At 36.5% G+C, this 14984-nt stretch overlaps 2 protein-coding genes across 2 annotated transcripts; one reads left to right on the top strand and one right to left on the bottom strand.

The window, feature by feature from the left end:
* The first annotated feature begins 4372 nt into the window (after nucleotides 1-4372).
* LOC9303276 (serine/threonine-protein kinase tricorner) lies at nucleotides 4373-9330 on the top strand. Its single transcript, XM_002869178.2, has 13 exons — nucleotides 4373-4681; nucleotides 5143-5317; nucleotides 5469-5552; nucleotides 5663-5904; nucleotides 6003-6246; nucleotides 6531-6610; nucleotides 6810-6894; nucleotides 7312-7446; nucleotides 7535-7648; nucleotides 8066-8113; nucleotides 8299-8383; nucleotides 8562-8597; nucleotides 8808-9330. Exons 1-13 carry the CDS (start codon nucleotides 4536-4538, stop codon nucleotides 8891-8893), a joined length of 1560 nt encoding a protein of 519 aa, XP_002869224.1. The 5' UTR covers nucleotides 4373-4535; the 3' UTR covers nucleotides 8894-9330.
* A 648-nt stretch (nucleotides 9331-9978) lies between these two features.
* LOC9303275 (aminopeptidase M1) lies at nucleotides 9979-14800 on the bottom strand. Its single transcript, XM_021016657.1, has 18 exons — nucleotides 14520-14800; nucleotides 13987-14132; nucleotides 13799-13901; nucleotides 13500-13686; nucleotides 13333-13426; nucleotides 13066-13219; nucleotides 12871-12975; nucleotides 12672-12788; nucleotides 12440-12553; nucleotides 12118-12300; nucleotides 11696-11999; nucleotides 11490-11611; nucleotides 11308-11405; nucleotides 11005-11182; nucleotides 10800-10914; nucleotides 10637-10704; nucleotides 10390-10545; nucleotides 9979-10295 (listed from the first exon to the last, which is right to left on the bottom strand). The coding sequence occupies exons 1-18, from the start codon at nucleotides 14733-14735 to the stop codon at nucleotides 10116-10118; spliced, it is 2640 nt and encodes an 879-aa protein (XP_020872316.1). The 5' UTR covers nucleotides 14736-14800; the 3' UTR covers nucleotides 9979-10115.
* Between the last annotated feature and the right edge of the window lie 184 nt (nucleotides 14801-14984).

Below are 14984 nucleotides of genomic sequence, written 5' to 3'. Positions count from 1 at the left end.
GCAAAATGGTAACTCTACATCAAAATGTGGTATTAGTTGAATGAATGGAAGGAATGTGGTAGATTTTGAAAGAAATTGGAAATAAGTGGTAGATTTTGTAGTTTTTCCTTATAAAAAACAAGTTAGTATTATAGATTAAAAGGTTATTCAAACGTACAATAACTATTTTAGTGTTGTGGATCGAGGATACAAAAAAAAATGCTAATACCCAAAAAGTAGTAAATTATAAAAGCAATAGACAAAAGTTTTTACTAAACGAAATCATTTATAGGGTACACTACTTTTTGAAAAACTAAATCATTCAAAATAACATGAGCAAACCTAAAATATGAACATGAATTGGGGCCACCGTCATTCTAAACCGTCTCATAGTTTGTTTCACAAACCAACGGAGTCGCCGGTAATCTGCTTTGCAACTTGGTTTCTCAACAACTAATAATTAATTAGTTTTCCTACTTTTTGGTTAAAAACATGAAATTAATTACTATATCCCAAACCACTATGATCGTGGATTTAAAGAACTTCGAAATAGGCGACAAAAAAAAAAAAAAAAGTCGAACTAATTGAGCTGTGCTTTTAGTAAAAGCTAATGGTAAGTGTTTCAATTGGTTAATTGTTTTTATATGACCCGTTGTGTTGAGTGTTCTTCTACGTGACGAGACAAAAAAAATGAGACCAAAAAGAATATTCTATATAAGCTTGAATTTGAAATACGGCACATGTTCAACACTGAGAGGTGAAAACTTATGTGCTGCAACGGTGACACGTGACCACCATCCGTCTCCTAGTATTTCGTATAGGGCCCTAATGGTGACTCGTAACGTTAACGTATCCGATTCGACGACGACGACGACCAAGGTTTTTTTTCTACCAGAATATAAAAATTTTACAAGTACAGAACTGAACACGTTTCGAGAATCATGAAGTAGCTTGCAACAAAATAAAGTGCGTCAAAGTTTATTTGTTCTGTTCCAAAAGCCCCACTTTTTTCGAGCGTTCAGGCTATTTGGACAATGGACCAAATGGCCGTAGGTAAATTTTAGCTATGGATTAGATTTAGATCTTTCAATGGCACAAGACATATCGATTTAAAACTTAATGCTAACCTCATCGTTTGGGCAAATCTAATCGGTCTATAAGATCTTAAGGGTCCAATTACTGTTTTGCCAACAAAAACAAAGGTCCAATAGTTATAATAAGCTTTACAAATAAGAAAAAAGACTCTGCAAATTCCTTATCTTTTGGTTTTCAAAACAAACACTGAAAAAAAAAAACTAAATCCTTTACACCCAAGGGTTTTATCTGACGACTGACATCATAGAAAAAAATGCTGGACAGTCATAGTAAATAGTTTGCAAAACCAAAGATCAGGCAATTTTTGACTCATAGAATCACAAAAGATGAATTATAGTCCCTATTAGTCATGTGAGTTTGGGTAATCGGGCAGGATCGGATTTTTCGGTTAATCGGTTTATTCGGTTATCAAAAATTCATTAGAAATAACCAAACAAATAATCGGGTCGGGTTTTGGTTTATTTCGGTTATTGAATTTATGCCGAATTGAACCGATTTTTGGGTTTCTCCGGCTAAAATCGGTTAAAGTCGGTTAGATTCTACTAAAGTCGGTTTAATTTTGGTATATTTTGATATATTTTTAAAATGTATATATATATATATATATCGGATAAACCGATCGGTTAATTGGGTCGGGTTGGGAACCGAACATAAATCTTAATCTCTCCTAATTGAACCGAATGCCAAACTGATTTGCACCGAAAACCGGAAAAAATCGGTTCGGTTCGGATTGGTACAATCGGGTCGGGTCAAAACCGCATGCCTAGTCGCTATGCCCTGATTATGATCATAGGCTTGTAATATAGAATTCGAAAGATAATCAATTTTCAGAAGCCAAATGAAAAGTTAAGGAACCTGGGCTATTTGTGTCTGTGATATGTGAATGGGCTGTCAAATCTATGTTCATATGTAACGGTTCAATTCCCACAATTTCTAATGATAAAATTATGTGATAGAAAGGATGGCATGCCTTGCTGCTATTAAAAGTGATGTTTCATACTTCACGGCTGGTGTCGACAATGGCTATTTGCTAATAAACTACTATTAAAAGAATATTATTGAGCTGGCATTTCCTCAATTGTCACGTAAAAGACAACAACAAAAAACACCAAAGCATTTTATTTTTATATTCTTTTCCCTTAAAGAACTTTCTCTGTCAAAAATTTATCGTATCTATGCACTACAGCTCGATAACATTTGAATTTGAGTACTAATTCTAAGCTAAAAATTGTGTTTTTGGAAAATATCAACTATGATATTGAGTCTTATGGGTCGATTTCGTATACCTTTTCTTTACTTATCGTAGTTGAAAATTTAATAGATTATTTTTAGGAGTTACGACCCATAGGATAGTATTTATCATCGTTTGCTTTATGCCACTTTTTTGTTTACATTAGTTGCTTGGGTAATTATGCTCTTGTACACGTTGTTTTCACTTAATATTAAAGTCTTACAATTTTTTGTTTTAATTTTTTTTATGTGGGGTCATGACTCATGAGCAGCTTAGATATTTATTTTATACAATCACTTGGTGCATCATGCTATCGATTAGCTAAGTCTGGCTCGGTACCAATTCATGTAAAAGTGAAAAAACAAAAAGACACTCTCGTTAAGTTGTTATCACAAGTGTTGGTACATTGCAAACTCCATAAACTTGTCCATCCTCGCCCAATATATGTTGGATTTCTGCTTAGTCCTCAAATCAATGATCGGATATCCACATTTGAGTACCATATATACATAATCATGTTATGAAATTATTTTATTGATTTTGATGTTAATACAATTTTCAAAAAAATTATCTGAAATAAGTGACAAACTATGGTTTTTCTTTTCTTTAATGTTTCATGGTTTGTTTATTGCTTTTACAGAAAATGAACCCAGAGAGCTTATTCCTGCAAATAATTAACGTTAGTTGTGTTACACATACATATATGAATAGTGAAATCTTCTGCAGTCGCATGTGTAACATTCAATTCCGCAACAAAGGTACAAAAGCCCGCCCACTTGCCCTTTTTATCTCCTTTGATCGACCCTGGATTTTTGATGAACTAAATTCCAAAAAACATTTGCGTTTCACAAATAATTTTCATAAAAAGTTCAGCCACTGACGCGATGACACGTGTAAATATGGAAATTGGACAAAACACTTTTTTACTTTTCCTGATGTTTGTGGAATTTCATTGTCTCTAATTAATTATGATTACAACGCAGCATTCTGACGGGTTGCTCCCTCTTACAGCTAGACCACCACCATCTTTTCCTAAATGAAAAAGAGAGAATACGTTTTTTTCATTCTTTAAAAATATACTACTATAGTTTACATATCTTTTTCCTCTAGTTCATATACACACTAAAACAAGAAAAACATTGGCGAGAAAAAAAAAACAAGAAAAACATAAAAAAAAGAAGAAGAAAGAAACATCTCTACCCAATTTATATTCCTAATAAATGACTTGAAATGCCATAGCTTTTTAAAGGCTATGATTTTGGTCAAACCGATAACGGTTGACATTTTACGTTCTATGATTTCTTGAGTGGTCGTATATGAAACTGAAATAGACGATTTATATGAGTATTATCTAATCATGCCTGCATGCATACAATTGTAGAAAATGATGATAAAAATATTCACATAACAATAATTATGAACTTCATTCGCATCATCATTTTACTTGGAGATTCCAAAATGATACACTAAACTTAAACTCCTCTAGCTAATATCCTATATTTTTAGAGAGTTGATGAATTTCTACCAAATTTTATATGAGATATAGCATTAAACAAAAAAGTACAATATAGTAGAAAATCCAGATACCATAGTTAAGATGTAATTAAAAAGGATAATTTTGTGTTAAATTAATATGTTTTTCTTAATACTGGAAAAACAGAAGGCATATATAAGCTGGAAATTAATATATCACACCCAACGAATCCTATGCGCGTGTGGAAACCACGATCCAATCACGAAGCTAAAATCTTCAGCTTCGTTGTATTATAAATTGTTAAGCACGACCCTCATATTCCTATTATACCCCTTGACAGCCACACACTCTCTCTCTCTCCAACCAAACATATCTGGAAATCACAACCACGCGCATTTATAAGCGCGTGAGTCTTCTCTTTTTCTCTTTCACTCACTGACAATAATAATCTTTATCTGCTTATCAAATAAAGCAAAATGATAATTAAAAAAATCTGTACTCCCAAATACAGAGTGCCATTTCAACAGAAAATCGACACGTGTCCACTAGAGGTTCGTCTTCTGAGGGTAAAATCGTAAAATCACGTTGTCTCCTTCATCATCTCTCTTTGAAGAATTTCCAGAGCGAGAGAGTGAGAAAGAGAGAGAGGGAGAGGTGCTCTTTTTTGCATAGTCGTTCTCGTCGAGAGACCTATTTATTATACACGAAAAAGGAAGAGAGAAGAAGAAGAAGAAGACTGTTGAAAGAGAGATAGATATGGAGGATATACAGGAGGAAGAGAGCGGTACGGACGAGGAGGTTCTGGGATCGAGCTTGACCATGGAGAAAGTGGCCGCAGCGAAGCAGTACATCGAGAATCACTACAGAGCTCAGAACAAGAACATTCAGGAGAGGAAAGAGAGGTACCAATCGCTTCTTCTTCTTTCTTTCACTATGAGAGATTTGAGATTTGGAATTTTGTTTTGACTTCGAGACATTGTTTAGGGTAAAATTACTTGTTTGAGCTTTATTCTCTCTTAATCTTTCCTGCGAATCGTTTGGTTTCTCTTTTGATGATAAGCTTGCGCTGGTTACTTCCTTGTACTGCGAACGTTTTAGTCATTGCTGGCTATGGAAGAAACCTCTGGCTCAGTTTCTCTGTATTGGTTCTCAACTCCAACTTTCATGGCTGCTAATTTCTCTCATCGAGACTAATTCATCTTTGTAGTTAAGAATACATCCATGTCTGATAAATTGTTTAGCCTCAACATTTCTATTCTAATAAGAAAGAATAGCGAAGCTATTATATTTATTTTCTGTATTACTCTATTAGCACCGTTAAAGCTGTGCGTTTTCTTAACCAACATTGTTTGATTCGGTATAGACGGTGGATCTTAGAAAGAAAGTTAGCTTCTTCTGGAGTGCCAAAAGAGGAGCAAATCAGCATGATTAAAGATCTGGAGAGAAAAGAGACAGAGTTTATGAGGCTTAAAAGGAACAAGATTAGTGTTGATGACTTTGAGCTTTTGACTATCATTGGAAGAGGTGCTTTTGGTGAGGTTTGTACAACAGAATACTGCCTGTTCCTTTTATTTTCTTACATATTCTTGCTGCTCGAGCACATACAACTTAACCGAGATAGTTTTTCTGGGTCCTTACTTAATGAGTATGCTACTTTTAATCTTAGAAATAACTTAATCTAACTTACAGGTTCGCTTATGTCGGGAGAAAAAGTCTGGAAATATTTATGCCATGAAGAAGTTAAAGAAATCTGAAATGGTCATGAGAGGACAGGTAAAATTCTTAAACAATTAAAATTGATTATTTGTTTATGGTTGTCTCTGATTTTACCTACCTGTCTTTTTCTTCTAGTATAATGATTAAAATGAATGTACATTTTGCAGGTTGAGCATGTCAGAGCAGAGAGAAACCTGCTGGCTGAGGTTGCAAGCCATTATATTGTGAAGCTCTACTATTCATTTCAGGATCCCGAATATCTATATCTGATTATGGAATATCTCCCCGGTGGTGATATGATGACCTTGCTCATGAGGGAGGACACATTACGGGAAGATGTTGCCAGATTTTATATTGCTCAAAGTGTCCTGGCCATTGAATCCATACACAGATACAACTATATTCATAGGTGGCTTTTGGAAATTACCTATCTTGCATGCTTCTGGTGTTAACTGTGATATTTATATATATAATTTGATTGACATTCTGTCTTTTCACTTTTTGCAGGGATATCAAACCTGATAACCTACTTTTGGACAAAGATGGGCACATGAAACTCTCAGATTTTGGGCTCTGTAAGCCTCTTGATTGTAGAAATTTACCTTCAATTCAGGAGAATAGGGCCACCGATGATGAAACTATGTCAGAACCTATGGATGTTGATAGATGTTTTCCCGACACTGATAACAAGAGAAGCTGGCGCAGTCCCCAGGAACAACTTCAGCATTGGCAGATGAATCGCAGAAAACTAGTATGTTAATCTTTTGTTGGAGTGTAAAATTCTCTTCTCTCCTTCTTTTGTAGCTCTATCTCCATTTCTCTGGTTTCTGTATATACCAAATGTTACCGGAGCAAGTAGATATACAAATCAAAATGGGGAATAATGAAAACCAAGCATGACATTCTTCATATTGTAGGAGAGCGGAGAACTCTATTCAAACTATCATCACCTGTACTGTCTGTTTATTAATTTGTGTGCCAAGTTGACGAGAACTGATGATAGTACTCTCTGCTTGGTTTCCCCTTTTTTGAAAGGCGTTTTCAACTGTGGGAACACCTGACTATATTGCTCCTGAAGTTTTGCTGAAGAAAGGATATGGCATGGAATGTGATTGGTTAGTCTTTTGCCTGAAATTTATCATTTTTAGAATGCACTATAACCATGGTGCATGGTATTTTCCTCTTTCGATAGTGCTTTAGCTATTTAAATCTCCCTGTGCTAGCAACCATTTCTACAGGTTGATAAAAGTCTTTCATTTGTCATTTCGCAATTGTTCCATAGCCTCCCTTTGAAATCATGTGTTGGTCTCTCAGGTGGTCATTAGGTGCAATTATGTATGAAATGCTCGTTGGGTATCCTCCTTTTTATGCTGATGACCCTATATCAACTTGCAGAAAGGTATTAAATCTTGCTGTTACTTTTACGATCCTAGTGGTTTGCTCTGTGTAAAGTATCAACAGTTGAGCAATTTGACTGGCGTCGTATTGAACTGAATTAGACGGTTTGTCTACAAAAGTTTTAGTGCACAAGGTAGGAGATTGTTCAATTCTATGACCAAAGTTTGGATTATAAGATTGTGAAGTATATGGAAAAGCCACAATTTGGCCAGTTTATGCGCGTCCGAGTTAGCAAAATGTTAAAATACTATGTTCGGTCTTTCCATATATATTTGACAACTATACTTTGATTTGTGGGTAAAATTTCCATCATCAATTCCTTTTGTATTTGTTCTTTGTGGATGCATATAAGAAAACTAGAGATTTTGTTAATAAGATTCACTGATCATGTTCATGAAGTCTTAATTCCTTCTGCTAGATCGTCCATTGGAGAAATCATTTGAAATTTCCCGAGGATGCGAAGTTGTCATCCGAGGCAAAAGATCTTATCTGCAGGTTGCTGTGCAACGTTGACCATAGGCTTGGTACTGGAGGAGGAGCCCAGCAAATCAAGGTAAGGATGTTCCATGAGAAGATTTCGTAGTACTTAAGATAACCTTTGTCATTTTTCTTTGTTAACTTGTACCTTAAATTTGCATCAGGATCATCCTTGGTTCAAGGATGTTGTGTGGGAAAAGCTTTACGAAATGGAAGCTGCGTACAAACCAGAAGTGAACGGCGAGCTAGATACACAAAATTTTATGAAGTTTGATGAAGTATGCCGTAAATTCTTCTTTTTAATTTTTCATGCATTATTTACAAAATATTCTCTGGATAATAGACCTCCCTTATAATACTTCAACATTTATCGTAAATTATACCAGTATCAAGGTCGACATATATTAGATTTTCGTAAAATCATTTTAATGTGTCTGGTTTATATCATGCTGTGAATTTTACTAGTTATCCCGCAGTTTCTGATAAGCCACTTGTGATGATGGTGATATATACCTATCTGCCTTAAATTCTGTTGGTCAGTATTTTGCAGAAAATTCATATTGATAAAGGTGACAACCTCAACCACTCATTGATCTAGTTAGGATCTTAATTGGTGACAGAATAATAATTCAAGTGAATTTGAGTAATTTTTGTATCATATAGGATGCTTACTGAACTTCTGGATTTCATCTCAGGTGAATTCTCCTGTACCTGAAAGAACTAGATCGGGCCCCTCCAGGAAGGTTTGTGATTATTATTTGTGTATACAGTACATTCGATCGCTTTTATTTGCAAGGATATGTAGTAATCACAAATTGTAGTAATGTTGCTACTGAAGTGCTCGATATGTATTATCGTCTGAGATGAAACCTTTTCTTAAGATGTTTCACTTTTGAACGATACAATCCCTTTTTTTTTCATTTTGCAGATGCTTCTTGCTCCCAAGGATTTAAGTTTTGTTGGCTACACGTACAAGAACTTTGACGCTGTAAAAGGATTGCGTCATTCACTTGGTACATTCACATGACCCTACTATTATTAAAATATTTTCAACCTTGTACCTTGACTCGTGAATTCTCCTAGTCAATTAGCAGTGCCTGATAATATGTTTTAAGTAAACGAGATGCAAGAATTCATTGTTGATGAAGACATTAGGAAGAATTTGACCCCTTTTTTTTTCCAATTCTGTAGAGATGGCAAGAACTATGTCTCTAGATCGATCACCAGGTAACTTGTGTTTCAACATTGAAAACTTCCTTGCTTCGTTCATTTGCCTTTGCGTGTTCAGATCCATAAGCTTCTTTCACAGAAATATATTACATCCTGATATTAGTTTTAAGTTCATGCGGTGTATAGTCTATGTAAACAACCTTATATCAGTTTGTATTCAAAAAGTGAAAACTGATAGGGTCTGATATAATGAAAACTTTTATGCAGCTGAGGCGATGCCTGTGGAGCTGATAAGCGGGGAAGCAGCAGAGGCACAGATAGTATCATCGATGGATGATCCGATGATAATTTGAAATGACCAAACAAGATTTATTGTCTTCCTCAGGTTTGGGATCTTAAGCTCTCTATAAAAATAACTGTACAGCAAGCCCAGAAGTTAAAAAGGAAGAAGACCAAAATGGTTTCGGTGGGAGATTGATTAACAATGTTAGCCTTTCCTGATTATTCTGTGTATTAGAAGAAGAAGAAAGAGAAGGGAAAAAGAAATTTAGAGGGATTTTGAGTAAAAGTCTCAGTGTTATATAAAAGCTGCCCAGGTTGGCTGTAGTAATGTTGCCTTCTCTAGTGGCAGTTTTATTGCAACATTATTACTGCTTTTACTTCTTTTTTTGTACCTTTGTCTGTGTGTGTATCAACTTTTATTTCTAAATTTGAAGACCCACCGAGGAGTGAGGACTTAGATTGTATATTTGAGTTTCGTTGGGAGTCAATTTCTAACCAAACTTGGATACAGGAGCTTTGTGTATTCAAGATACGTTTGTTAGCATAGTGTTATTAAGACTAAAATCTAATTTAGTTCTACTGCCACAGTAGATGACATTGTGAAGATAAGAGGTTATTGAACACTAGATTTCTGAGCTTTTGATCCATACACTGCACCCGTGCACACCTCTTTAGTAAAATGAGTCTCTTTTCGAATTCATTAAATTCATTGCATAGATTAACAATTTAACTGACTGCAATTTACCATTAATCTTAATATCTTATACATTCTACCATTTTCATAGTACATTCCCAAGATAATAAAATTTGCTCGTTTTATGTCTTTTGCACTTCCCACGGACTTCTTCGGAGATGGTACATTCCCAAGACACTGAGTTGGTGGCATGTGTATTTCAGATATATGTGATGCCAAAGTTAATCACACTGAGGATATAATCAAGCTTGCAGTCTCAAATGCCCATGCTGCTCTTCGTATTGGAGACAAACTTCTTTATCCCACTCCATAGTACTTGGCTACTTGCGAAGCAACACAAAAAAAAAAACTCTCATTTGCGCTTAATATTCGTGATATTGCTTCTTCATTTTTATTTTATTGCATTAAGGCATCCAATTTATAAATTCAGTTTTCAACTGCAGTTAAGTTTTTGTTAACCTCTGGAGTCGAGCGCCTGAAGGCAAACTTTATTGATGGCAAATCCAGAAAGTTTGAAAAGTGCTTTTGAAATTCAGTGTTGAGAAGAAGAAACAGATGTTTTGCTTATAGAAAAAACAGAGCATCAGAGTCGCATATGATTAGTTTGAAGAGAGCTGAGCAACGAGCTGCGTGAGATTATCTTCCTTCTTGATACTCTCCACCCAGTTGGCATTTATATGTACCCTTTCAATGCTCTGCTTCAAGGTTCTTGCCATCGAAGGCTTTGATCTTGTTGCAAAAAACTCCTCCACTTCTTTGGCTTTCTCAAACGACGCAAACTGAGACAATTAAGATAAAGAGTAATCAATGAAAGGCCAGCGACAGGATCAATAGCTACTTTATGGATATGCATAAAGGGGAAGAGGAACAAACCGGCGATACAACTGCACTTATGAAACGTGTTATGAGAAATCCGGAGCCCCATGTGTTTCCTATATACTCCCATTTCTCTTGTAGCCATTTCCAAGCTACTTCACGTCCTTCCCAACTTACACCGGAAAGTCCATAAAGCGCATCTTGATTACGGACCTTGAAGAAGAAGAACCTCACATCACAACAATTTTTTCAAGCGCAATGATATGACTTCTACAGAGTGGAAAGTAAAATCCATATGATATACCTCATCAGACAATACGAAGTTAAGAACATCTTGAACTATAGTGGGGTCTGGGCAAGATGCTAAGGAACCTGCATACTCCAAAAGGAATCATTAGTACTTAAAACGACAGATTTTTTGTCTATTTTATCCTCTGGTATAAGACCAAAGTTTGCAGTCAAGTTACCTAAGATTCGTGTTTTCTCTTGGCTGAGGTCGGTTTCCCTATAAACTCTCAGAAGAGACTCATAACCAGATTTGTCTGACTTGTTGGCTCTCTGCATTACAGCAACATAAGCAGCCTGCAAACACAAAACCCATACAGAAATTAAGTCAAAGATTCAACATTTCAGTTTCAAAGCGTTATTCGGGTTATATGATAAGAAACAAACCCTTCTAATGTCAGGAGGCAGAAGCGAAGTGTTCCTATCAGCCAAAAATGCATCAAATCTTCGAACTGCTTCCTTTAGTGTCTCATCATGCCCAAAAACAGCAAGTGCAGTTAAGACTTCCCCTCTCAGCATAGCATCTAGATGGCTCTCACCTTGTTTAGGGTCCCAACCAAGTTTCCTGTAAGAACAATCAACATTGTAATGACACTGGTTTATTTTTCGTTTGGCAAACAGAACATAAAGTTATATACAATATTTTGATGTTGATAAGTCTAAATTCTGTACATGGGTAAAACAGCTTACCCAGCAGCAAATTGGAAAACGCCAATGAAGAAATGTTTAATCCCAGACATCAGTGCTTGATCTGCATCTGCTCCAATCTTCACAACTTTGTAGCTTATCTGTATGGAAGAAGAGTAAGAGCCAGAAGCAAAAGCATAATTATGGACCACGGAAAATTAAAGACAGAAAGGGCAGATCCTTACAGCAATAAGATTTGACAGCACGGTATAGTCAAGTTCCTCCTTGTAAGCACTAATCAAAGTGAGCAAAGAGGCCAGAGATTGCTGACGAGCCATCGACAGTGCAAAAGAATCATCCAAAATACCTGTGAAAGAAAAAGTAGGATATTCATCTCCAAAGAAATCAAATTATGTCAACCAGAAAACAAAATTCTGCAAGGTTAAATTACCATATCTATCGATAGAAGTCAAGCTTTTACTTTCTGTTGCATTTCTGAGTCCAGCCGCAAGGCTGTCATCATATTTCACCCTATAGAATCCAGCCTGATCAACATTGATTTTTACCCAAGAACATATCCCATTGTTTTTGTCGCTACCCTCGGCAATGGAGCAGCCCAATAATTCTTTTAAATCATACGCTCCAGATTTGGATTCCAATAAGAAGTTTTTGCGCTTTTCATATGAACCACAGCACAAAGTTACTGGCACAATCCATTGTCCTTCCCCAGGAGAACCACTTGACAGGAAACGAGACTGATAATTTTCAAATGGATTTCATTAATCAATCGCGCACAATATCATGATGAACCTCATTTAAAAGGGGTATAAAACTATAAATAGAACATCCAACAAGGGAAATAAGTCTAAGAACCTGCTCAAGTTCCAATTTTCCATCTTTAATTTTGGCTGAGACAACAGGATATCCTTTTTGCTTTGTCCAAGAACTCATAAGCTTGTTCACAGGTTCTCCTGATCCAGCTTCCAAAGCAGTCCATAAATCTTCTGTCTTTGCGTTTGAGTAAGCGTGATTTTTAATATATGCAGCAAGAGACTTCTGCTCACCAAAATTCATACAAGTAGGGTAAGAATTTTTGGAGACATAAGTGAAACTGAAAATAGAAGCGATGCATAATATAAGAAGATAAAAGCTGCAATTCTTTTGTAACCGAAGAAAATGGGCATGAGAGCGAAACCTGAAAAACTTCAGCACCAAGATAGCTTTGTAGCATGCGGATGACAGATGCACCCTTCCTATAGCTTATTGCATCAAATATTTCATCAATTTCAGCAGCATGATTAACCTCCACCTGAGGAAATTTTCAGACTTATGACAAATAGGTAATAGGGTACCTCTGGCATTGATAGTGAAAGTAAGGAAAGGAGACATTAAGCTGTCACGACACATATTGACTGCATTTTGGTTACCTCTATCGGGTGAGACTCCTCAAGCCCATCTAGCCTTAGACCCTCAGTAGATTCATCTAAAAACTGGGTCCATATTTTCCATTCAGGGAACAAACTATCAGTAGCCAAGTAGCTGACCTGAAACAGATAAAGAGTAACAATATATTCACAACAAAACTCAAAATCATTGTTAATACTAAGACCTAAGTTTGCAATGTACCCAGGTAGCAAAACCCTCATTCAGCCATAGATGAGTCCACCACTCCATAGTAACAAGATTGCCAAACCACTGGTGGGCCAGTTCATGAGCAACTACAGTGGCAACCTAGCAGCAGAAATTTAACTGCTTTAGATATTTGCACAAAAGAGCACAAGACAGTTGCCTCTAGAGAATAAATGGACATGTTTACAGTACCCTCTGTTTGTTAGAAGCTGCTGAATGTTGCTCATCATAGAGAAGAGCTGTTTCACGGTATGTAACTAAACCATAGTTCTCCATAGCTCCGGCAGCAAAATCTGGAATTGCAATCATATCCATTTTGGGAAGGGGATATGGCACAGCAAAGTACCTACAAGAATGATTGGACTTATGCAATGAGATGATACAAACTATGATACAACCAGTAAAGAAGCCCAGAAATATGCATGCACATAAAGTTTCAAATGTCAACGAAGGACCTACTCTTTGAACAGATCCAATGTCTTGGCACCAACATGCAATGCAAATTTCCCTTGGTCGGCTTTGCCCACTTGACAGTATACTCTGACTTTAACCCCTGAGAAAAAGAAGAAACTTGATAAGGGCTTCTCGAATTGACTATACGGGAGATAATAATGAATAAAATTTACCATCGGATGTATGATCTTCCACGTAGTCAAACAAACCAACAACAATTGCTACCAAATATGTAGACATGATTGGTGACTCTTGATAGGAGACAATCTTCAGATTCCCATTGACTTTCTCCTCCATGACTGGCATATTGGAGAGAGCCACCAAATCAGTTGGCACCTCTAATGTAATCTTGAAGGTAGCCTGTTGAACAATGTGTCAATATTGATAGATAAAGACGAAGAAAAACAAAACACCAAATTGATAAACTCATGCTGATAGAAAGAGGAGGGAATGAGAAAGAACAAGTGGAAACCTTGCAAGCAGGTTCATCCCAGCACGGAAAGCATCTCCTCGCATCAGCTGGCTCAAACTGGGTAACTGCCATATTCTTCTTCTCACCGTTATGTTCATAGGTACTGCCACCAAGACAAATACAAGATCGTTCTAGAATTAATCTCTAGCTGTCTAACAGTAAAAAAGATAGAAACCTCAATGCTTCACCTTCTGTAGAATCCCTTCATTTTGTCATTTAGTACTCCATTGAACCCCAGTTTGAGAACTCCCACTCCATGGGGAAGAATCTCACTAAACTCAAGCACTAGAATCTCATCCCCCTCAAACAGGACAACTTTTGGAGCTGCAAGCGCCTGCTTAACAAAAAGCAACAAACATAAGAAGCAAAATCAAGCTAAATCGTTACTGATTCCAGGTTTTGGATGGGTAAATGAAATTCAGTGCCATGAGAACTATTATGCTCAAATCTCCTATTTGTTGTGAATATGTCATTCAATCCAATCCATGACAGTTTTCTAGAGTTCATGATTGTTTTTCAGTCATCTAGCTGAAACCTGATTACATCTCTGTAGTTAATTTACCATTGGAATCAAAATAAAGAATCATAGATGATGATATCCAAATACTCAAATCAAGAAGCTAATCATGAAAATAAATATCTCCAAGGCGCTCAAAACCATGACTCCAATCACATTACTAAAATCGGAATACATATCAGCACAAAGAAACGCGATAGAGACCTTAGAGGAGGAACGAGGAGTGAAGGAAACGGAGGCATCGTTGACGGAGAGATCAGCTGCGTTGAGAACGATGAAACGAGTATCGGCGACTATGTCGAGGTCGATGGCAACAGTTCCGGCGAAGGTGCAGGCGATGAGATCGGGATTGAGGCGGAGATCGTAGCGCTTGGGGACGGCGAACTTGGGTAGACGAGGCTGACCTTTGAACTGATCCATTTTCTATAACTTGCAGACGATTTTTTTTGTTCTTTCTCATGGAGTCGGAGTCCTCCTTTATACAGTATAAATTAAATTTGCAAGCAAGTGTTTTATGTTACGCCACGCGAGTGATTCGTTTGTAGATTGGACGCAACGTTAATAACATTTACAAAACAATTCAATTTCGTTAAGCTTATATGAATAATATCACTATCAAATTCTGTGAGATTGGATTATCAATTAGAGCATATATCTCCAACGCCGAAT

Source organism: Arabidopsis lyrata, assembly GCF_000004255.2.
Source record: "Arabidopsis lyrata subsp. lyrata unplaced genomic scaffold ARALYscaffold_7, whole genome shotgun sequence".
Taxonomy (NCBI): domain Eukaryota; kingdom Viridiplantae; phylum Streptophyta; class Magnoliopsida; order Brassicales; family Brassicaceae; genus Arabidopsis; species Arabidopsis lyrata.
Note: the sequence above shows the minus strand (reverse complement) of the source record. Positions and strands in the feature narration are given on the sequence as shown.

Excerpts from the sequence above, each read along its gene's own strand:
- LOC9303276 (XM_002869178.2), top strand. The coding sequence starts at position 4,536 with ATGGAGGATATACAGGAGGAAGAGAGCGGTACGGACGAGGAGGTTCTG. Across the intron at positions 7,649-8,065 it reads ATTTTATGAAGTTTGATGAA|GTGAATTCTCCTGTACCTGA; the intron begins GTATGCCGTAAA and ends ATTTCATCTCAG. Across the intron at positions 8,384-8,561 it reads AGGATTGCGTCATTCACTTG|AGATGGCAAGAACTATGTCT; the intron begins GTACATTCACAT and ends CCAATTCTGTAG.
- LOC9303275 (XM_021016657.1), bottom strand. The coding sequence starts at position 14,735 with ATGGATCAGTTCAAAGGTCAGCCTCGTCTACCCAAGTTCGCCGTCCCC. Across the intron at positions 13,220-13,332 it reads ACATTGGATCTGTTCAAAGA|GTACTTTGCTGTGCCATATC; the intron begins GTAGGTCCTTCG and ends TCATTCTTGTAG. Across the intron at positions 10,915-11,004 it reads TGCCTCCTGACATTAGAAGG|GCTGCTTATGTTGCTGTAAT; the intron begins GTTTGTTTCTTA and ends TTGTGTTTGCAG.